Raw genomic sequence first — 23,837 nt, forward strand, 5'->3', positions numbered from 1 at the left:
ATAAAATGTGCCTCTAACAACATTACAGCCCGGCTCAGTAGATGAGGAACAGTCCTTATGAAAAAATGACATCCTGACCTACAGCGTTCATTACTCATTAAGAAAGGCAGACGTGCTCTTAGAACCTGCTTTTTTTGGATTACTAGTCTCTACCTTTCAAGTCAATAAATCTTCTCTCTTCTAGTATCCATCCACATTATATGGGATTTTTGTTGTCAAAAAAATTTCAGCAAGTGCTTCAGTCAGTGCAAAAGTTGCTCCTCAGATGAAAGAAGCTGTTAGTGAAAACTGCATTTGTGATTACCTTAGGGCTTGAAGATACGCAAGGCAGCAAATACTGCTGGATAGTGTTCAAGAATTCAGCGATTTCAGTGACTACTCCTTGGAGTAAAAGTCAGTCCTTCCAACCACAAATGGTGTTGTGAAAAGATAACAAGGAAAGAGTTACACAAGATTAAAAGGAAGAAATTAATATATTAGCATCATCTTTTGTTTCCTCCCTTAAGTTTTCCATTACTGTTCTTTCGTTGAGAGATGGAGAATATATTCGAGAGAGAGAGACAAACAGATAACATCAGATGAAAAAGGGCAAGAGATGGGTGGGGAACACAGGTCAATAGTGGTGGTTGTCCACAAGACCAACCTGAAATCAGGCCCACTGTGAATTTTATTTGTAAAGCATTTTGATTTCTTGCAGAACTCAAAAGGGTATAGGAAGAGAAAAGATTTTCAGCCCTAGTTTGGATGACAAAAGTGCATTAAAGTATTTCAGATGCTGCTGTCTAGTTTGAGCTGATTTCTCATTCTTTTCCTCTTTCCGAGATGATCAATTTTCAATCCTGTGAATTTAAAAAGAAGCTCTAGGCTCAGATGATTGCCGAAGGGGTTAGAGAAGGGAGGAGACAGGAAATGAACACTCAGTTCTTACCATGATGTATTTGGACTTACTTCACCTAGAAAAGCCTCATAGAAAACTTTCTCACAAACTGTTGCACAAAATTGCTTCATCACTGCTGATTTTCCCAGCACATAATTGGGGCACATGTTCTTGTATTGTGTCTATGTCTAATTAAATAGAAGGTTAATGTCCTCTGAACAACTTTCCCCTTCTATTTCTTCATCCTTCCCCGCTCCCCATTTTAAAAAAATTACCTCTGCCTCAAAAAAGAAAAAAAACAACCACCTGAATTAGAAGTTCCAGGCCCAGTTGTGCTTGTAACCAGCTTATCTTGGGTGAGTTAGCTCACCTCTCCAAGTATCCAACTTTCTGATAGTAGAATATGTTGGATTAGATGATATCCAAACTTCCTTCAAGCTCTCATGTTATAGGAAGTAAAAAAGTAACCTAATTACCAGTCGTGTTGAAAAGCAGCATGACATACTAAAAGAATTCCTTGCTAAAAGTCAGGAGGCAGAATTCAAATCATGGCTCATTTATTCACTAGTTGTGTAAGCCTTGCCAGTCGTTTAAGCTCCATGGCTGCCTTACCTGTAAGGAGAGGAGATGGAACCTGTTGGGTTTGAGAACTGATAAATAACATCTCTCATCCTTGAGAGGCAGACACAAGGGTCAGGCATCTGGAGAGCATCCCTATTGGCTTTATTACTGGTAAAGGCTGGATTGCAGAACAAGGCACCACGGGCTTGCTGACGCAACGTCCCTCCCAGGCATAGGCAGAGACTGACAACCACGGGCCCTCTTCCCCCCAGACCCCGCCCCCAGACTCCTTAATGCAAGGAGGGGAGCTACCAGAATGCTCAGGGCAGGCAGTAGGGTGCACTTGGGGAGATGTACCTCTTCCTCTGGGGAGGAGTGAACGAGGGTCCGGGTGCGGCCACAGGTGTCACCCTAATGCAGGGGTCCTGCCATGGGATCCTCAGGCTAGGAGCAGCATCAGCCCCTAAATCAGAAACGGGGAGAGGGAGCCCAGCAATCTGTGTTTCAAAAGCCCTCCAGGGATTTCTGATTAGAACTAGTGTTTGAGCCACTGCTCTACTGGAAAGTGCTTCGTGTGGAAACGTGAGGAATGAGGAATGATGTTCCTAAACGGAGAACGTGGTTTCTTAGACTCCTTCTTGTAACAGATTTCATATAACTGTGGTTCATGACCTTCTCTCTTCGGCAACTGATAATAGGTGCTCGGCTGGTTACTATGGAGACGCCATCATTGGGTCAGGAGATCACTGCCGTCCTTGTCCGTGTCCAGATGGTCCCGACAGCGGACGCCAGTTTGCCAGTAGCTGTTATCAAGACCCTGTTACTTCACAGCTTGCCTGTGTCTGTAATCCTGGATACATCGGTAAGTGATTTGCAGACTTTCGGAGGAAAAGATGCGTCTTCATGAGGTTAGTTGTTAAGGAAGAAAAATGATGAAGAGTGAGCCAATTTAGTTGCTTTTTTTTTTTTTTTTTTTTTTTTACAATCCTTAATTAAAAGTGAAGGGAGGGCTTCCCTGGTGGCGCAGTGGTTGAGAGTCCGCGTGCCGATGCAGGGGACATGGGTTCGTGCCCCGGTCCGGGAAGATCCCACATGCCGCGAAGCGGCTGGGCCCGTGAGCCATGGCCGCGGAGCCTGCGCGTCCGGAGCCTGTGCTCCGCAACGGGAGAGGCCACAACAGTGAGAGGCCCGCGTACCGCAAAAAAAAAAAAGTGAAGGGAATCTGAAATGTAGAAGATGTTCTTTTCCTGTTTGGCATGTGGGGTAGAGTCAATTTTTGTGTCTCTGATAATCATGTTACAATACAGGGCACAATAGCAAGCTCATTTAATCCGTAAGTCCCTGCTGACACTTTTCTGGTCTTAACTAGTAGAAAAGTTAATTTACATTTTACTTTTTCGTTTCCTTTTCCAACTCCTAGTGGAAGAGTCTCAGAGTAGTGAACTGGCCAAATAGGGGGCAGAAGGAAGAAAAGAATATCATCTGGGAGCCCCAGACAACAGAACCAGTCAAAGCTAGAGATATTCTTCATTGTTTACTATACTCACATTATCTGTCAACACTCTGAGTGTGGCTAGTTGTGCATACAAACATTATTTCATCCTTGATGCCGCCGTTTCAAATACTCGTTATGCTTATCCGTGGCTCAGCCAATTTGCATGTTTCAGGATTTTCTCAAATAATTTATTTTACTGAAGTATAGTTGACTTACAATGTTTTAAATTCTGTACAGCAAAGTGATTCAATTATACATATATATATATACACACACATTCTTTTTCATATTCTTTTCCGTTATGGTTTATCCCAGGATACTGAATATTGTTCCCTGTGCTGTACAGTAGGACCTTGTTCATCCTTCGGGATTCCTTAAGAAGGGAAATCGGTCATCCCGAGGGGCCCCATTTTTCGGTTGCTCATGGAGGAGCAGGGATTTTTCAGTGAACATACGCCTTGGGTTAGGATGTAACATCAAGCTAAGCTTTCCGCTGTGAGACCACTGTTTCACTGCTGATGTGTCCATCCCTGTGTAATGAGGAGCTAACCTCCTGTGTGCTGGAACCTCCAAACTCTCCCTGCCCCTCCCCGCCGTGGCCGCGGAGCCAGGCTGCAGCAGCATCGCTGCAAAGACGCTGCTTCCCCTCACGACTAACGGCCCATTTCCCCTGAAGGCTCAGTCACCCGGCTCGGTAGCTAGCACACTGGGGGCCCAGGCGCTGCCTGGGTGGCCCCTCTGGTTGGCGGGAATGTCGGGGACCAGACCTTTCAGGGGGCAAGCCGAAGGTCCCATGCCGGTTTTATTGGACAACAGGCTCCAGATGCGACGACTGCGCCTCGGGCTTCTTTGGCAATCCCTCGGACGTGGGGGGCACGTGTCAGCCTTGCCGGTGTCACCACAACATCGACACGACGGACCCAGAAGCCTGTGACAAGGAGACCGGGAGGTGCCTCAAGTGCCTGTACCACACGGAGGGCGAGCACTGCCAGCTCTGCCGCTTCGGTTACTATGGCGACGCCCTCCAGCAGGACTGTCGCAGTAAGATGCCTGTTCCCTTTGCCTGCTCTTTTGGATGACTTCCACTCTCTTCCTCTTCCTCCTCCTTGGGGGATTTTATTCTTCAGGGGTTTGTCTCATCGGGGAAAATGCTTGTTCAGAGGGGTAAGATTTCACTGGTGACAAAAGAAAGATGAGGATGATTTTTTTTTTTTCTTTACATCCTCATTTCCTGGCAGAGCTGAAGTGTCGAGCTGTGGCTCAGTGCCTGAAAGGGAACCAAAAGCTATGTCACTGTCCCCATGATAAATGCCATCCCATAGAGTATATTGATGTTTACGTTCTGCCCATGAACTTGCTGTTGGGCTGGGACTTCTGCGTCCTAAATACGCACTTTGATCTGTACCTTTTCTTACGTCATTGATGGATAGAGCCTTCCAGCTTAAGGAAAAGAAAGAAGTAACATCTCTGAAGTCTCTGTTTTGGAACACATTATTTCTCTCTCATCACAAGATCAGCCAGCATTTCCTGCTGTGTCTGCAGGGCCCCAGGCCCCTGTCTCTGTTGATACAAACACGTGCGGAATGTTGAGGACCAGCAGGACCTGATTGCTTTTAAGCCTTCCTAGCTTAAAGGACTTGTCCCTGCCACGGCTCACACAGCCATGACTGTTCTTCCCTGCCAAGAGTTTGAAATCATTAGGTATCTCCGTTCCCACAGCATAGGTTTTATTTCCAGTTAAATCTTCAACTTTACAGTGAGTCACCAGCCGCTTATTCAATCAAGCGTTGTGAAAATACCGCCGGGCAGAATGTGTCACTTTGCAGGTCTGCCTGGGAAATGTCAGAACTGCATGGAACATCATAAGAAGATGAAGACCACAGTTTTAGATTTTTTTTAATCCCCTCTGTTCCTTTCTGTACTGTTTGCATTTCCAAATCAAAATCTGGAGAGGGAAGATGGTAGTCATTTGACGTAGCTGACTTTTGCGTGATCTGTATGTTTTCCGAGTGTGACTCTGTAAGTACATCTGACCGGTTGTTCTTTTTTCAGAGTGTGTCTGCAATTACCTGGGCACTGTGCAGGAGCGCTGTAACGGCTCTGACTGCCAGTGCGACAAAATCACCGGGCAGTGCTTGTGTCTCCCTAATGTGATGGGCCAGAACTGTGACCGCTGTGCACCCAACACCTGGCAGCTGGCCAGCGGGACAGGGTGTGACCCGTGCAACTGCGACGCTGCTCATTCCTTTGGGCCGTCTTGTAATGAGGTGAGGTGTTGTGGCCAGCGGAGGCCGTCATGGCATATGGAAAGATGACTTTGAGTCCTGGTGACAGCTATTTGGTGGCCGGGCCCCAGTTAGAGAAAGGCACCCCTCCTCGTCACAGCCTTGCACCAGGGCACACAGCTTGGCAAACACGGCACAGACTGGATATCCACCATCCCCGGTCCCCCTTGGCTGGGGCTGTGTAACTGTGCCCAGAGGCCCCATCGGATGCACCTGTAGCACCGCAGCCTAGCGCCCCAGCTGAAGGGGTACAGACTCGCTTTAGAATGGACGACGGGGGCCGTTTTTTTTCAATACCTGGCTGCCGAATCAGGCTTTTTTTTCCTTAACCACACAGCCTGAAATGAGCCACATAGTCATACCCAACATTGTAGAAAGTTCTCCTGTTCCCTGACACACACAGAATGGTGAGTGAGTCACAGGTGGTCCAGGCTTGTGAGCGATATGAGGAAACATGTCAGTAAAGGGAGACGTGCCCTGGGCCTTCCGAGCCCCAGTTGCAGAAGAGCAGTTAGGAGACCCCGGCCTGGGGCCCTCAGCACCTGGGATCAGTGTAAGATGCCCTGTTCCTGGTCAGGTGTGAGGCCTTCTCAGGCAGACAGATGGGTCCCCCTTCCCGTAACTGGCAGCCGGCAAAGGCAGTGCAGTCTGGCCTGGGCCCGGCAGCCTGTCTGACCCGGCTCTGTCTTCTGGCCGCAGTTCACGGGGCAGTGCCAGTGCATGCCTGGCTTCGGAGGCCGCACGTGCAGCGAGTGCCAGGAGCTTTTCTGGGGGGACCCCAGCGTGGAGTGCCGAGGTGAGGCGCGGGCACCGGGCTCTCGGGTGGAGTGGGGGGGCCGGGTGTCTGAGGGAGCCTTCTGTCCAGTACAGCACAAATGAACTTGTCTATAAAAACGAGGTTTGATTACGAAAGAAATGCATGCTCATGGTTTAAACACAAAAAATCCTGGAGGCATGTAAGTGGTAAAAAGTGGACCTGCTGGCTTCCAGCTCTGTTCCCCAGGGGTGAGGTTTGTCTCAGCACAGACAAGCGTACATACGTACCCGAAATACACACAGAATGGCTTTATTTTTTTTTATTATTTTTTAAGTGGAAGTATACTTGATTTACAGTGCATCAGGTGTACATCAGAGTGATTCAGTTATATATGTGTGTGTGTGTGTGTGTGTGTGTGTGTGTGTATATATATAAACATACTTTTTCAGATTCTTTTCCTTATACGTTATGACAAGATATTGAGTAGAGTTCCCCGTGCTATACAGTAGGTCCTTGTTGGTTATCTATTTTACATATAGTAGTGTATATAAATGTGAATCCCAACCTCCTAATTTATCCCTCCCCCACTCTTTCCCCCCTTGGTAACCACAAGTTTGTTTTCTATGTCTGCAAGTCTGTTTCTGTTTCATAAATAAGTTCATTTGTACTATTTTTTAGATTCCACCTATAAAGGGATATCATATGATATTTGTCTTTTTCTATCTGACTTCCTTCACTTAGTATAATCATCTCTAGGTCCATCCATGTTGCTGCAAATGGCATTATTTCATTCTTTTTTATGGTTGAGTAACCAGAATGGCTTTTAAAAACGCATTCAACCAAAATGTGCTCATATTCACCATCGAGTTCTGCAAATTGACTTTCTCCCCCTCTGAACAGTATTTTGGGGCCAGCTTTCTTGTCTGCACAAGCAGAGCTAAATGTTCTGGTAAGATTGTTTGATCCCAGTGTAACAAGCAGGTGGTGCTGACAGTTAAAGCCCTCGGCAGGAGCGTACTGTCCTCATCAGCGGGGACAACAAAGGAACAGGTGACAGGAGCGCCACGTCCCACTTAGGCTCATGATTAACTAGGACTGTGAGGGAAAACGATGTTTTCTTAAGAACAAAACTTGTTACAATCATGTGAATCAGAAGGATTGCTTATTTTTTTAGGCTGTTGCAGTTTTTTTTTGACCTGCCAGGTTATTTTTAAGATCTTCAAGTAAAAGCATTTATGGGAAAGATTTTAATAGACTATTGCCATTCTGTATTCCTCTTCTTTCTTTCCTACTTAGGTTTTCTTCCCTGTGTTTTAAGTTTACAACAATGGATAAACATCTTCTGTAGTTTCTTATTTGCTCTTTGATCCATTTTCTTCGTTACACATCTGAAATTCTAGGTCCCTGTTGGACTCTACATTAAAAAAAAATACATCTTTTTCTTTTTTGGATACAACTGTAGTGAGAAATACTACAGATCTGCACGTTAGCGGTTCATTCAGAATATTCTGTCGAAAGTCCCAAACCTAGATACTACGTGTTCTTTCAGAGTCAACTCATCTGTTCCTTAACAGCCAGAAGACTTCAGACAGTGGACACGACCAGACCCAATGGCATATGATTTTTTTTTTTTCATTCGATGTGTAGCCAGAAGGGTCTGTACTAACATCTTAGATGAGATGAAGGTTTGCTCCGCAGAGGAGGTATGAAGGCTGTGTTGATAAGCGTGCTTTAATTCATCATCCTTCAGTCCCGACGTTGGTTCTTAACAGGATCTGATTTTCTCACTTCCTTTAGAAGGTCCGTGACATTCAGTGGACCACTTGATTCGAGATGTCTCCTGCAAGTAAGATCCTGCTTAAAATCTGGCTTCTCCAGAGCTCTAACCACAATTCTGTTAAATTCCTCAATCTTGTACTGCCCCAAGGGCTTGATTTTCTCCAGATAATAGTTCTATCATTGCTTATAGCCTGATTCTGTCAGCATGTGTCATTGGCAAAATAGCTTTGGCTGCCAGAGCTTTCTGACCTTTTGCTCCATCTAAGCTTTATTAGCATGAAAAACCTGTTTTCTGGAGTCAGAGTCAATCAGAGGATTGTTCATTTAATACTCAGAACTTTACCCCTTACCCTTTAATCTTTAAACTTTCGCCTCTAAATCTGCCAGAGACATTGTGGCTTATAGGAACAGTATCAACTTGTTCAGGTCAAAAGTTAGATCATGTTTTAGAAAGTTTGCAAAGAGAGAGATCCACGGCATCCGTGTTCGCCAACTTCTCTGTTCGTTTCATCTAGAAGAAAGGTCAGCCTGTTACATAAGAAACTGTGGGGACCCAAATGCTTTCGACACCCTGTGGAGGCAGCTCGTAACTGACAAGGCACCCAGAGAGGGTGAGAACTGAGTTAACGATGGGGGAGCCCTGGCCAGCTGCGGGCCTTGTGCACACAGGATGGCAGTCGAAGCAGGACCAGTATAATATGATGAGGGCAGGGACAAAAATTCAGGAGTGGAACAGAGGCACCAGTGAAAACGGGAGGATAAAAACTTGAAGGGACAGGGTTCAGCGACCAGCAGGGACGAGAATAGGTGTCATCTGAAATTAGGCGGAACTATGGGGGGAAAAATGTGACCACTTTTCTCAAATTACATCATTCACTGCCCAAGAGTCTTCAGATTCAAATCATTTAGTTGAACAGGGCACAAGTTTAGACTTTCTGGGGCCACCTTGCTAACAATATGCTTATAGAAAGGCGTAGGTCATAGCTAAGTAGTCTTCTTATGGAAAAAAATGGAGTTATGTCAAGGACAAACGAGTTGAGCCTCCAGCTCATGAATTGTTGAATGTTCCCATTGTCCTGGTGGGTTGGGGCTCTTGGCCGATGGTGCCAAGTCCGAACAAGCCCATCACTGTGCTGGATGGAGAGGATCTAGCCTACCCAGTCCTGAACGTGCCCGAGAAAGCCTCGGCCCGGAGCCCTGCCTTGTGCCCTGAGGACTGAAGGGGTCACAGGAGGAATCTTCCTGTTGACTGGTGGATAGCGGAAGCAGGGATCCTGGCTCTTGGAAAAGGCCAGTGTTTCTTAAACCCAGGCTGATTGGAAATGTGGGCCATAGGTGAGAGGCTCTGGGGAGTGGCCATTTTTTTTCATCCTGCTTGTTTCTCATTTCAAACTGTTTTTTGTAGAAAATCGAAGTACATTTTTTGTCAGACATAATTTTTTTTTTTTTTTTTTAATGCTTGTCATCTTTTCTCAGGCTAGGATTCATTTACAATCACCCACTTTTTTATTTCCAGGGTGGCTCAGGAAATCAGATTTAATTTGATTCTTTAGAGAACCACAGATACTTTTGTTAGTAGAGGGAAGGCTTGTCTACGGCCATGTGCCAAATCCAGCTCATAGCCTGGGCTGGTGAATAAAGTTTTAATGGAACACAGCCATGCCCATTTGTTTACATATTGTCTGGGGCTGCCTTCGTGCTGCAGTGCCCGAGTTGAGCGGTTGTGACAGAGCCCATAGGGCCTGCAAAGCCTAAATACGCCCTATCTTTTTTTTTTTTTTTTTTTTTTTTTGCGGTACGTGGTCCTCTCACTGCTGTGGCCTCTCCCGTTGCGGAGCACAGGCTCCGGACGCGCAGGCTCAGCGGCCATGGCTCACGGGCCCAGCCGCTCCGCGGCATGTGGGATCTTCCCGGACCCGGGCACGAACCCGTGTCACCTTCATCGGCAGGCGGACTCTCAACCACTGCGGCACCAGGGAAGTTCCCCCGCACTATCTTTTATAGCAAACGTTTGCCAACTCCTGGGCCAGACAGCCAGCTCATTTCTGCCGGTGAAGTCATAGTCATTCCCCCAACTCTCATTTCAAAACTGAAGTTACAGTACTGAGGCCAAAAAAAAAAAAAAAAATGTGGGGCTGGAGGAGGTAGAGAATTTAAAGGAAAAGAAAATCGCATTTCAGAGATGAAAAAGCATTTAAATTTCCCGCATTAAAGTAAAATAGAAAAGCCTAAGTAAAGTAAGAGTAAAGCTTTGGGCATGATAGCACATCCTGGGGTCCCTTATTGCTGTGAGGCAAGGTCCACGGCAAAAGCCAATAAACCCAGTCACCTGATTTTAGGATATAGCACTCTCTCGCTCCCCAGGCAGGTTCAAGTTTCAAAAGGGAAGAGGGGGGACCAACACAACCCTGAGTGACCGCCCACTGGTGCCCAGTGGGGAGTGGATGCAGCAGAGGAGAGCCACTCCCTGAGAGGGGGGCTGGGGGAGCGGAGCTTGTAGGCTGTGGGAAAGGGTAGATAAAGTAGCAGGATGGCTGGAGGTAAGTGGTGCTGTCCTTTGCAGCATCAGAGGAGGGAAGCCCGGTAGGAACTGGAGTCACTTGGCAGGTGTCATGGAAACTGTCTTCGTGGAGACTAACGAGGAGCTTTGGTTTCACCATTGGGGATGGATTTTCTTCAGTGGGCAGGGGAGGTCTGCAAACAGGGAAGGGAGGATACAAAGAGAGCAGAAAAGTTATACCTGCTGATAAAGAGGCACACGGGCTGACGTTTCCCATTCTGACATTCACTTGCTAACGCTTTCCTCTAGATCTCAATATCTCTAAAATGGGTACAATATTTTTCATCTGCCTACCTCTTAGAGAACATGTTTTATTTACTTATTTTTTTAATTAAAGTATCGTTGCTGTACGATATTATATGTTAGAGGTGTCCAATATAACGATTCACAATTTTTAAAGGTTATACTCCATTTATAGTTATTATAAAGTATTGGCTATATTCCCTGTGTTGTACAAGATATCCTTGTAGCTTATTTTATACCTAATAATTCGTACCTCTTGTTTTAAATGATGAGAAAACTTAGTAAAAACTGACAGAACCCACTGCCCACATAACCAAGAATATATTTATAGGTGAAGGTAGAATTCTCATGGCTCGTTAAAATGATGACTGTCTCATTTTTAGAATGCTGTTCGTCATCTTCACAATTTGTTCAGCTTAAAAATCAGGGAACAACTTTTGCTATATACACTCTTCTTCCCAAGAGAAAGTTTTTGATCCTCTGCCAGATAATTCCATTCCTTAAAGCCACACTGAGTTCCAGGTCCCCCTGGACCTATGCCTTTCTCTGAAGAGAGGAGAAAACCCACTGGCCTCCGTCAGAGACAGCCTGCACAGTTAGCTGATAATTTTTCCCATCCCAGTGAATGTGAGAGATGATTGATTGGAGAGTCTCCTTCACAGTTTTAGTGTCCTTGAAGTTTTAAATTGTCAGGTGAGAACCAGCCTTTACTCTTACGGGAGGTCTTTTTACAAGGTCCTAAGTGTGGGCCTTCTAGTTCTTGCCTCCCAGGTGACCCCATGAGAGAAGCAGTTCTGCAAACTCAATGAGGGAAAGAAGCACGTGCCCACTGGCACTTTAGCGGTTTCCCAGCTTCAGTTTGAAATGAAAACCTGACGCGTTTTAGGTAGTCATTTGGTACCCTTCCAGAGAAAGGTCAGGATTGACTTTTTCAGTGATGAAACTGCAATCCAGCCATCTATGAAATTTGACTCTACTTTTCAAATGGAGGAATGTTGTCAGCTGAGTGGGTCCTGGTCTCTGGAGGGCACCGAAGCTCTGCCCCGCCTCTGTGATGCTGGTCTTGAGGGTAAGGGTCCAGAGATCAGCTGGGACGAGAATTAGGTGGACTATGGGAAAAGAACATGACCGTTCTTCTCAAATTATGTAATTAATTGCCAAATATGCTTTCCATTGCTCATCTTTCAGTTGAAGTGGTTTGTTGGAGGGCACAGGTTTAGACTTTCTGGGACCACCTATATGCTTCTGGAAAGACTTGAGTCATAGCTAAGTATTCTCCTTACGGATAAAAAAATGTAGCTGTGTGAAAGACAAACAAGGAAAGCCTTAATGGGAGGGCACTTGCCTTCTAAATCCCAGTTTGGGGCCAGTATTTTCCCCCTCAAATATTCCCATGACAGAATGAGAGCAAGACATGTCTTTACCAATGACCTAAATAAAAATTGTTAGAGAAATTAAATTTAACATATGCACACAGCCCTTGCCCCCAGCATGCATCTAGTGAAAACCTCTTTAGGACTGAACTGCACCATGCCTTTGTATTATCTAGGGGAAAGAAAGGCTTTCTAAGCATGTGCAGCATCTGCTACCGTTGTCCCAAGCCTAAGGGGGATGGTAAAATAGGACAGATCTGCTGGGCCACTGAGGCCCCAAACAGGGCTACCTGCTGGGGCCTGCGGGACAGGAGCGACTGACAGTCTGATTCATTTAACGTGGCATCATGAAGGCCCCCCACTTGCACAGGTCCTGAGGTCTGTGCATCAACTTACATGGCTTGACTTGAGGCTCATGACTGCTCCACTCCACACACACATACACACTTAACAGGCAAAAGGGAGGAGAACAGCTGGGAAGATAACAGTCAGTACTCCCCAAAATGGGGTGTAGCAGCCCTCAGCATCAGCATCTCCTGGCAACTGCTAGAAATACAAATTCTCAGACCTCACTGGTTCCAGATCTGGGGGTGGGGTGGAAATGTGTTAAATGAGTCCTTCACGTGATTCTGATGCGTGCCGGAGTTTTAGAGGCTAGGACCTAGATGACCCAGGTAACTCACAGCTTTTTGGAAGATGACTAAATTTTATAAGATATGGAAATTCATTCCTAAAGTCTGAAGGTCTTCCCATCCTCCTGATTGTAGAAACTGATGAAGGCCGTGGTTTCCCCAAGCTTTTCCCATTCTTTTTCTGGGGTGTCATTAGGTATTCCACTAGAGAAAGATCCCACAGTCCAATGAGTCTGGGATATGACTGGGTAAAAAAAAATAAAAAAAAAAAAAATGTGAAACAGGGTTTTTCCTGCAGAACTCCTATGAGTTTAATACGCTGTTTGTTTTGAACCTTCAAGAGGAGGATGTAGAATTTCCCGAAACTGCTTGATCATGGAACTCTCATTTCTGGGAACATCTCCTAGAACTAATTAATGGTCTAGGGAAGACAGTTATCCACAGCTCACCTAAGCTGCTTCCCGATTCATGAGAATGCCCCAGAGAACACAGGAAAATGAAACATGCCTCGAAAGAAACAAAATGCTTAAGGAAAAAGAAGTTTTGTTTTGAAAACCTAAGGTACCAGGAAAATGCTATAGATTTTAAATTCTAAAGGTTAAAGACTGGAGTATTCCAAACTTCAAATTGTTTAATAATCATGTTATGGCAAATATGCAAAGACAAACGTAAGGCCATGACAGCTTTTTTCCCATGGAAATATGATCAAGCAACACCCTGGGCAGGAACCACCAGACACTTGGACATAGAATGGTAAGAATAAAAACATTTATTGAGTGCTTACTCTGGACCAGACACTTCTCTGAATATTTTAGAGTTAAGTTATTTCATCCTGAAAGCAATCCTAGGAGCTAGGTATAATCATTACCCCTTTTATGCGGAAAGCTATGACTCAGTTTCTGTCCTCCCCAGGGCCGCATAGCTGGGTGTGGGGAAGGCAGGATTCACCACCAGGCAGCCTGTGCTCTTATTACAACGCTGTGCTACTCAAACTTGCCGCTTGAGATCGTGGAGTGTAGTTGGCAAAGGCCAGGAAAAGCTAAACAATACAAGGCAAGGTGTGAGGATGTTCAGGTGAACGGTCCAAGCCACAAACACGTCTTTCTGGCTTTGGAGGATAGAGGCGTTTTGTTTCTCAGGACCATCGGTGAAACTGGTTCTAGAAGATGTTTTATTAGAAAGTCTTTCAGAGGCAATCATACCTATTGACTCAAGAAGGGGTTTTTTGTTTGTTTTTAATTTGTTTTTGAATTACAATGTTGTGTTTTAGATGTACAGCACAGTTATTATATATTCTTTTTCAGATTCTTTCCCCCTATAGGTTATTACAAAATATTGTATAGTTCCCTGTGCTGCACAGTAGGTCCTTGTTGTTTATCTGTTTTATACATAGTAGTGTATATATGTTAACCCCAAACTCCTAAATTATCCCTCCCTTCCCTCACCTTTCTCCTTTGGTGACCGTAAGTTTGTTTTCTACGTCTTAGGGTTTATGTGTTCTGTAAGTAAGTTCATCTGTCTCTTTTTTTTTTTGGATTCCACATATAAGCAATATCATATATTTGTCTTTGACTTCCGTCATTTAGAATGATAATCTTTAGGTCCATCCATGTTGCTGCAAATGGCCGGGGGGTGTGTGTGTGTGTGTGTGTGTGGTGTGTGTGGTGTGTGTGGTGTGTGTGTCAGTCACCATATCTTTATCCATTCCTCTGCTGATGGATACTAGGTTGCTTCCGTGTCTTGGCTATTGTAAATAGTGCTGCTGTGAGCACTGGGGTGCAAAGCTACCTCAGAGAGGATGATTCTGTTATGCTTTGCCACAGTTGACATTGCGACTTAGGAGGATTATTTTCTTTTGTAGGGGTGTATGGATGTCTCTTGCATACCTGTATCAAAAGCGAGGTTAAAGGCTCGTTTGGCAAAGACGGTTGAACTCCAGTTTGCAAGTTGACCTTGTACTCAGAGCTGAGAATGGAGAAATGGTTACAGGTGTACCTTTGCCCTTGGAGTCCACAATCTAGTTAGGGAAATAGGATCTTTTTGTTTTTGTTTTTATCCCTACCTTCTCCCAGAAAGGATTTAAGGCCAGCAATAAGATGTGTGTACAGGCCTTTTGTTATTCAAACACTGTACAGATACTGTGAAATGTCAAGTGTTGATATAAAACCAAGTTAGTCACCTGAGCTTTGGGACTCTGAGCCAGGGTTCAAAGGCATAGGCATCGTGATGGGTAATCTCAGCCACAGGCCGTTGGCCAAGAACGCAGATTTCACCCTGTACCATTTGGTTCTGCCTAAGGTGCCCACCCTGTTGGGCCAGTGAGAGGTTGGGACTGAATGGCTCCCAAGGCCTTTCCTATCACTTCAGATGTTTTACGAGCCTCTGCTCTTAGGGCTAGGGGTGGTTATCACAATGGCAGACACCCACCCACGAGTTAGATGATACTGAGTTGAAAGCCTGAGTTAGAGGATACTGAGTTGAAAGCCTTTTAAATCGGATACTTGGAATTCCTGAGACTTCTGCCTGATTTCGTTTTCTTTTTATCAACTTTATTGCATTTCATCAAGCATTCACTGTTGTGCTTTGTGACCAGGTAGAGGGATGTTGGTGTGTTGCTCATTACTGCTGTATCTCAAGCCAGAGGCCTCATGTCACCAGGCCGTCACCTGAACTGTCTGTCCTGGGAGGATCTACAGATGGGTCAGAAAAAGAGGGAGGCAAAGGCAGGACAGAGCTTAAGAGCACAGGCTCTGGAGCCTGCCAAGTGCTGAGATAGAATCCTGGCTTGGCCATTTCCTTGCTGGAAGACTTGGCAGTCATGTAACCTCTCTAAACCTCAGTTTCCACATCCATAAAACTGATGATTGTAACACCTGGTTCCTGCAGGGTTATGTTAAGGATTAAATGAGATGATGCATGTAAACCATCTGTACAATGGCAGGCACAATGGTGTACAGTGGTGTTCACTTAAAAAAAAAAAAACTATCATCACTATTATAGTTAAGACGTGATGAGCCAGGGTTGAGATAACGTGTGTTCTGGAGGAAGCAGCTGCAGTCTCTTTGCAAACCGTTGGTAAACTGTCGTGGACCATTTACAAACCTTCCCATTTTAACGGTGACTGAGGATTCTAACTGCCAAGTCGCTGAGGTTGGGGCTCTAGTAGCTCAGCCAGCACTGCCATCTCCCTTCTAGCCTGTGACTGCGACCCCAGGGGCATCGAGACACCGCAGTGTGACCAGTCCACCGGCCAGTGTGTCTGCGTCGAGGGTGTGGAGGGTCCACGCTGTGACAAGTGCACTCGGGGGTACTCGGGCGTCTTCCCCGACTGCATGCCCTGCCACCAGTGCTTTGCCCTTTGGGACGTGATCATCGCCGAGCTGACCAACAGGACCCGGAAGTTCCTGGAGAAAGCCAAGGCCTTGAAGATCAGTGGCGTGATTGGGCCTTACAGGGAGACTGTGGACTCGGTGGAAAAGAAGGTCAACGAGATCAGAGACATCCTGGCCCAGAGCCCAGCCGCCGAGCCGCTGAAGAACGTCGGGAACCTCTTTGAGGAAGCAGAGTAAGTAGCTGATGGACCAGAGTAACAGCTCACGATGCTGTTTCCACTCGATGAATCCACAGCGTGGCCCTTCCACCAGGAGGCGTGGTTAGTGCTGTGAGTGAAAACAGGTAACTGGGCCATTTGTTTTCCCAGCAGTCGCTGCTCTGGGCATGGGGGTGAGTGGACGATGGCTCATTGTTGGGGACCAGAGTTGCAGTGCAAAATGTGTGAACGTTATATTCAGCACTCTTCTCTGCAAACAGTATTCTCGGGCAGTAGAATGGTAAGGATGCTGGATTCAGAGACAAAGGATCCGTAACGGAGTCACAGCTGGGTTACTTGCTAGGCTTGTGAACTTGAATGTCTCACTCATTTCTAAGCCTCTCTCTTCTCTCCTGCGGAGGAGGGGAGGATAGTATTTACCTTTCCCTGACAGAGTGACAAAGGACTGATCTATGAAATGGTAAGGTAATTGCAGAAAACAGTATGAATTGTTATTATATGTTTTGCTACTACCAGGAAAAGGCCATTACCACAAATAAGACTCCTATTTCTAGGTTATTTCCACTGCTCAGCTGTTGGTCCACTAGAGCAGTGCTTCATTCATCCAATTATAACAAGTTCTCTGTGATGAAAATTCCTCTTCTTAGCCCTTCTCTGGGTAATCATCTCTCTAATTGGAAAGTGTGTATTTTGCCAGTGGAAGCAGAGAGAATTGAGCAAAGTGATGCTGAACTTTCTCCCATTTTTTTCTCCCATTTTTCCCAGCCAGTCATCTTTCCTGCTCTCAAACATTCCAATTCCCTTTGCCAAAAAGGACCCCCCGCCCCGGCCCCGACCCAAAACAGCATAAGGTCTAGGCTAAAGGACAAAACAGGAAAGGGTATGAAGCATTTGTGTTTCCCCAAATGCTATGGGTTTTTATTGTAGACTCACCATTTGGCATGAGCAAGGGGGTTGTTTCATGGCTAAGTCCTATACATTAAGGCGATATTATATCGTGACAGAACTACGGTAACATTTTTGTATGATGGGACTTTTAATCAGCATCTCTAAGAAGTGAGATGGCCTTTTCGTCTCAGCACTGTGTATGAGAAGCAGGAAGCTAACCACTGACATTAGCTCAAGTACCTTCCTAGACCTAGATTTAAAGTAACTAGTCCCTTGATTTCAAGCCTCAGATCTCATGGCCAAGATCATGCGGTTGACCAGGGTGTTAGGCGATGTCTGATGTGGGGCCATAATGCACTTAGTGAGGAACTCAACCTCATTAAAAAGACTGTGGTACAACTCAGCCTTCTTACATGTAGCGATAATGAGCTGTGGAAGGCCCTGGTCTGAGTGCAAGCCCATTTAGGAAATGATGTCTTGACCTGGGTGCCATGCACCTTAAGGGAAAACAAGAGCGACTACACTCCTCAGACAGCCCTGGTCCTACCTTCACTCTTCACCTAATCAGACAGATTGTAATCACCTCAGGAACACCAGTTTCATCAATCTTTTTTCAACACAGTATCCAAGGACGCATGGTCTAGGATCCAAAGGGGCATTATTTACAAATATACAATGTGAGATTTGACTTTGTAAAAGTATGACATTCTACGAGACCTGAGGAAAAATGAAAGCCTTCTGTCAATCAACCGATTAATAAAAGCAAAGCACTGAAAAAAAAGAAACTAGCCTCAGGAAAAGAGCCATCAGGTTTACTAAATGTAATTTAACCCGCAAATCCTTTTAAGCACTTTTTCTTTGAGTTGGGTCATTCTCTCAGCCTTAAACATCATTTTTCGACTGGCCCCCAACCTTTCAGCATCTCTGCATTTTCCCCGTTTTTTGTACAATTATATTCCTGAGAAGACAATAATACTGAGTTAGGTGATACCCAGGGGTAAGGTCTTCTCAAATATTCCTTTCTTTGAGATACATACACACATGCCCACTGTATATACGAGTAATTTACAAATAGATGCCTAAAGTACAGTTTTGGAGACAGGAAGATACAGAACAAAATGCAGTTGGGTTTAGATTCCAAATGAAATATTCCATTCTTACTGGTACTACCTTCTTTCTCAGGAAAAACGAAAGGGTTGCTTTGTTGGTGGAAGGAGGAGGCTCCTTTGATGAGACGTGGCTTGAAGGGGGTCGGGTAGGAAAAGCTCCTTTGGGTTGCTCCCACTGTCTTCCTGGTGGCGGTGGGGCTTGCTTTCTGAATGTCCCACCTTGAAGGAGATCCCTGAGGTTCACACGAGAGCATTTTTGGTGGGTGGCTGGGAGGCATAATTGTACACTGGAGTCACTTACATCTTTCGAGTTTGTGGGATTGTATGGGCTTGAAGCTGCTTATGTACAGAGCTGGTACTCCACGCTCTGGAACTGTGCTCATGTTACATCAGACATTCGGAATCACGCCTGTAGTCCAGCCGCCACAACACAGCTGAGTGGTGCTGCTGTGTTTTTCTTCAAAGTCTTGAAGAAAGAAAAATTGTTAGATTTAACAGTCTCTCTTAATGATAAGAATAAAATCAGTACTTAAAGATAACTACAGACTACTGAATCGGTCTGAAATTACAGAGTAATAGATAAAGTATTAGTAGAAAATGTAAAATTGAGCCTTCGAGTTTTCCCTTCGGTTTATTTTCCTTCGGTAAATGTGTCCTCCTCCTTACAGAAAACTAACCAAAGATGTTACAGAAAAGATGGCTCAAGTAGAAGTAAATTTATCCGACACAGCTACGCAAAACAACAGCACGGCCAGAGAACTAGATGCTCTACAGACAGAAGCAGAAAACCTGGATAACACAGTGAAAGAGCTTGCTGAACAACTGGAATTTATCAAAAATTCAGATATTCGGGGTGAGCACTTTTTTGTGCAAATACTTAATCCTGGGCAATGGATTTTACCACCTGTCTAACCTTTTAATAGAGCACTTTCAGAAGAAAATTAAGTGCTTTGTAATCAGTTTTAAGCTTTTTCACATTGAGACTCTGGCACAAATGAGGATTAAAGTCCCCATTTTACAAACATGGGACATGGGGCACAGAAGGGGTTGCACGGAGCGAGCAGTGGTTGTTGCATTAGAATGGCATGCGTTTTCTGATTTTTAAATTTTTTCTCCAGTTAGTGGTTTACCTCCTTGGCTTCTCTTGGAAACGGGCTCTTGTAAAAAGTTAAGAAATTAAGTTGATACTTCTGCATATTGTTTTATATTCAAGAATGTTACTTGGTCAGGAAATCACATTTTCAAATCGTTTATTGGTATCGAAGGCCGTATTATAGGACCTTCCCTCCCCAAAGCAAAAGAAAGTTAAAAATGTGTCAGATCACCCTATCCATCCTGCTTTATGCGTGATTGCTTATTTTTTTGGCTAGATCCTTAAAGCCAAAACACGTCAAGCTGTTTTATGTATATAATATTAGCCATTTGAGTGGGTCTAAATAGTTAAGTGAGAAAAGGGAAAAATCATCTGGACATGTAATCTACAGGCTGCCTGACACCAGCTATTTAGAGAGAACTGGACGCTTGCCTGTGTGTAGGAACAACATCTGCATGATCGACTTAATTTTCTAATCCAGATGTTTGGCATCCTCCAGAGCCAGAGTTAGGTGCTAACGGGACAAAGTGTATTCATTGATCATGAGAGGAAAGTTACATTTCTTCATAAAGATTTTATTCCTTGAATTTTAAAACAAAACCACATAAGGTCAGTTTAGACGCGAAATACAGCCGTTGCTTGACGGGGAGATGGAGTACAAGGGGATTAACTATGGGCAATTTCATTTCATGCCCTAGGCGCCTTGGACAGCATCACCAAGTATTTCCAGATGTCTCTCGAGGCAGAGGAGCGTGTGAACGCCTCCACCACAGATTCCAGTGGCCCCGTGGAGCAGTCGGCCCGCACTCGGGACAGAGTGGAAGACTTGATGTTGGAGCGAGAGTCCCAGTTCAGGGAAAAACAGGAGGAGCAGGCCCGCCTTCTGGATGAACTGGCAGGCAAACTACAAAGTCTTGACCTTTCAGCTGCTGCCGAAATGGTAAGGTTTGAGGGTTTGGCCTCAAGGCTGCCATGCTTCAGGAGAAAAAACACCCTGCTTTGTCTTTAACATTGTCCACTTTGCAAATGAGTCAGCAGGAGGGAAACTCCGCGGCTCAGTCTCTGGCCCACAGTCTGGGGTATCCAGTGACCAAGCCAGATTAAACACAACAGTGTGTGGGTTTCCAACCTTCCTCTCTCCTAGAGGTTTCTCTGTGGTACAACCAAGAATCAGGACTACTATCCCCAGGCTGCTGAATTGAGTCACTGCCTTATCTAAACTGGATCCTTTTTATACTGTGGACATTTTTTACTTTGTTCTGATTTGAAGTGCAAACTTCATCTCAGGGGAGCAATTGAAAATCATTCTGGGAGAGACTTCTTAAAAAAATTAAAGGGCGCTAAAGAATTTTTTTTCATGGGTGGGTGGGTGTTAAAATGCTCCCTTGTCCCAGTAACTTCACCTAGTGAAGACCAGCCTAGGAAGTGGATTCATTTCCCGGAAGCTTTTAAAAAGTAATTCTGAAGCCAAATGAAACTGAGTAGTGAGTTCAATGAAAATCAGGCAGAAAGCCAAAAACAAAAGCCAAACTAAGCCTGTTTCTTCCTCTTGCTCCCCTATTGTTTTTCATGGAAGAGCACCCGTCCGAGAGACTCTGGAGGATGTTTTTATATACTGTACCTTTATTTTATAAGGCTTCTGCTCTCTTACCTTAGAACAGAGGGTCAGTACAAGGGGGAAGGTGGGTTCCTAGGAAGCTGAGTTCAGGCTTCGCTACAATTTTGTCTTAGTAACAGTCCCCCGCCCTCTCAGCCTTCTCCCCCCCCCCCCCTCTCCGAAATAGACAAAAACACACTGTGCTTTCTAATTAATGCCTACAAGGTTATATTTTCATTATCTTAGGAAACTTGATGGCATCTAATGGAAATAGGGAGTTAGGAGATCTCCTGTCACCATTTCTCTAATAGAGAAAGAGGCCTAGATCAATGTGTAATCGCACCTGAGACAAATGCCAAATCTTCCTTCCTTCCTTCGGTATATTGGCTCTTTCCATATAAATTCTAATTAAAAACTAGTCATCACAAACAGAATCTCTCCAAACTAAAATGAAAAGCAGACAAGCATGCTAAAGGATGTTTGCTCTGCAGCAGAGGGTGTCTGGGGGGAGGGGGGGCTGCAGCAGATGCCTCTGGCCACAGGAGCAGGAGCCCTGCCCTGGGCCTGCTTTCCGTCAGGGGCCTGGCCTAGGAACAGCCTACGCTCCTTCCATCTCCCACTCTGTTCGTGTGTTAATGATCCTGCGAGAGTTCCCTTTGTAGAGTCCATACCACCACTTATCGTGTAGAAAAATTTTTGCTCCTTTGTGTTTTTCAAGTACCTTTGGTTCTTGTCTTTGTGTATATTTAGTTAGACCCATGCTGGTTTTTTTTTTAAGCCTGCCAGGCTGCTAAAACAAAACAGATCTTCTAGTGTGCTGCCAGATAGTTTTTAGAAAGCATCTCTTCTTGATTAAGGCTCATGTTCTTGTACAGCATGCGGAATAAATGTTATTTTCTGAAGCTTTTTATGTGCTGTAAACCAGACACATTAATGACTATTTATTATTTTGAGATATAATGACTATTTATTATTTTGAGATATATTTTGAGATTATAATTGTTACAAAACTATTAAGTTAAACAGTTGACTATTTATTCAAAAACTACTCTTTTACTTATTAAAAGGAGTACTTGTTTGGGAGTATCCTGTTAACTGTTTTTCACTGTAGTATATATAGCTTTTGCCTCTTTTCAACGTGACCATTTTCCACAAAAGGATAGATAGCTCTAAATGTAATTTTTCTTCCTGCTCAGCCTTTTCCATCATATAGCAATCTTGTAATTTGCTGTGTATATTCTACAACCAAGCCCTGGTCTTTGGAAGTTTCTGGTAGATAAGAAAGGAGGAGTCTGGCAGGGCCGTTGGGAGGTTATTTGGAAAGTTACACCCGTACCTTTGTCTTCTCTGTTCCTCTCCCCTGTGGAATGTTCCCCCACTTCCCCTGCACAGATCCCACCAGCCAGTACTCCTTCCCCAACTACAGTAATAATCAGTGGTCTCTGCTTTGCCTGCTTTCCTTCGCACTTGCAGCATCTGACCTATTCTTGGCCGTTTTACCTAGAAAGATCTGTCTTCCTTACTAGATGGGAAATTACTAAAAGGCCCGATAATGGGCCTTTTATATCACCCTTTTCACCAGAACAGTTAACAGGGTGCTAAGTCTAAAGAAGGTTCTCAATACTTTTTTTTTTGGTAAATCCTACCAGTTAGGAGAAAGGGGACGGGACACATTCTTTGACTTTCATATGGGCTGACTTCAGCCTGATGGAGCAGATAACATTTGCACCCTGCACAGAACCCATATAGCATTGCAGTTCATTAGGGCAGAAGGTACTGATGCAGGGCTGTAAATCATCGTTTCCTTGGAACTAAGCAGGTTAGCTCAGCCCTGAGCTCTTTGCTCCGCTCTATCCTGAATACTGTTTTCAAGCACCCTCGCTGAGGACCACCTACACGCGCTCTGGGGCCACCCAGGCTCTGCACAGCTGTTGGCTGCAGCGGACTCACTGCACCCCGTGCTTGTTCCTTGGCTCGCTGCAGACGTGTGGAACACCTCCGGGAGCTTCCTGTTCCGAGACCGAATGTGGCGGCCCAAACTGCAGAACTGACGAAGGACAGAAGCAGTGTGGGGGGCCCGGCTGTGGCGGGTTGGTTGCTGTCGCACACGGCGCCTGGCAGAAAGCCATGGACTTCGACCGAGATGTCCTGAGTGCCCTGGCTGAGGTGGAACGGCTCTCCAAGATGGTAATTCAACGGATGGGCTGTTTTTGTTTGTTTCCTTTCCGTTATGGACTGGAGGATCTGAATGGGCCAAGTCAATTCCAAATGCTGACTAAAACGAAAAGGCCTAAGTTTTTGTGAGGTCAGGGAAAGAGAGGAGGAAGTTTTTATTCATGGATGGTTTAAGAATCTACTTGCTTCTCACAATAAATTGAAATAACCATGTATTAACTATGGGTCCAGGGTTATGAATACCTCCAGCTGTTATTTCAATTGAGCCTTTATTCTTCTGAAGTGACATGAAGTATTAACTTCCTGTTAACTGAAGTGTGTAGGTTGGTACCTGAGAACAAGACTAACGAACATCTACACCACCAAATGTTTTGGAGGAATTAAAAACAACTAGAAAAAAATTTTATATGCTAGCCCTAGCTATTTAAGACTGTTGAATAGGAACTGGTATAGTGAATACTTTGTCTATACAAGAATATAATATGGTTGAAGGGGAGATGTTTGTTTCTAAAAAGTTTTTCGACATCATTTTCTGGACCATGTATTTTATTCCCCATACATAGGTCTCTGAAGCAAAACTGAGGGCAGATGAGGCAAAACAGAATGCTCAAGCTGTTCTGTTGAAAACCAATGCTACCAAAGAAAAAGTGGACAAGAGCAATGAGGATCTGAGAAATCTGATCAAGCAAATCAGGAACTTTTTGACCCGTAAGGAACTTTTTCATTCTACTTTTAGACATTTCTTCCTGTCCAACAATTTTTTAAGAGTGTTTGAGAGGCCATAATTCAAATCTGCCTTGTAGATAAAAAATTCTTGCAGGGAATAAAATACTTCCAAATTTTTAAATGTATATGTAAATAAC

General features: G+C 44.7%; 2 protein-coding genes across 3 annotated transcripts in view; one reads left to right on the forward strand and one right to left on the reverse strand.

Annotated features, from left to right (window-relative positions):
* LAMB1 (laminin subunit beta 1) overlaps window positions 1-23,837 on the forward strand; it is a 73,556-nt gene that overhangs the window by 43,758 nt on the left and 5,961 nt on the right. The window contains exons 21-29 of the mRNA XM_060020240.1: window positions 2,137-2,300; window positions 3,750-3,974; window positions 4,986-5,200; window positions 5,918-6,014; window positions 15,758-16,127; window positions 18,778-18,962; window positions 19,901-20,142; window positions 22,783-22,986; window positions 23,538-23,682. Of these exons, the coding sequence (XP_059876223.1) occupies window positions 2,137-2,300; window positions 3,750-3,974; window positions 4,986-5,200; window positions 5,918-6,014; window positions 15,758-16,127; window positions 18,778-18,962; window positions 19,901-20,142; window positions 22,783-22,986; window positions 23,538-23,682 (1,847 nt within the window). The remainder of the gene's footprint in view (window positions 1-2,136; window positions 2,301-3,749; window positions 3,975-4,985; window positions 5,201-5,917; window positions 6,015-15,757; window positions 16,128-18,777; window positions 18,963-19,900; window positions 20,143-22,782; window positions 22,987-23,537; window positions 23,683-23,837) is intronic.
* The window catches only part of DLD (dihydrolipoamide dehydrogenase), a 51,586-nt gene continuing 43,902 nt past the window's right edge, over window positions 16,154-23,837 (reverse strand). For both annotated transcript variants that reach the window (XM_060020244.1, XM_060020243.1), the window contains one exon: window positions 16,154-18,575. In XM_060020244.1, coding sequence (XP_059876227.1) covers window positions 18,513-18,575 — 63 coding nt within the window. In that variant the 3' untranslated portion in view covers window positions 16,154-18,512. The remainder of the gene's footprint in view (window positions 18,576-23,837) is intronic.

The sequence above is a fragment of the Delphinus delphis genome, chromosome 9, assembly GCF_949987515.2.
Source record: "Delphinus delphis chromosome 9, mDelDel1.2, whole genome shotgun sequence".
Taxonomy (NCBI): domain Eukaryota; kingdom Metazoa; phylum Chordata; class Mammalia; order Artiodactyla; family Delphinidae; genus Delphinus; species Delphinus delphis.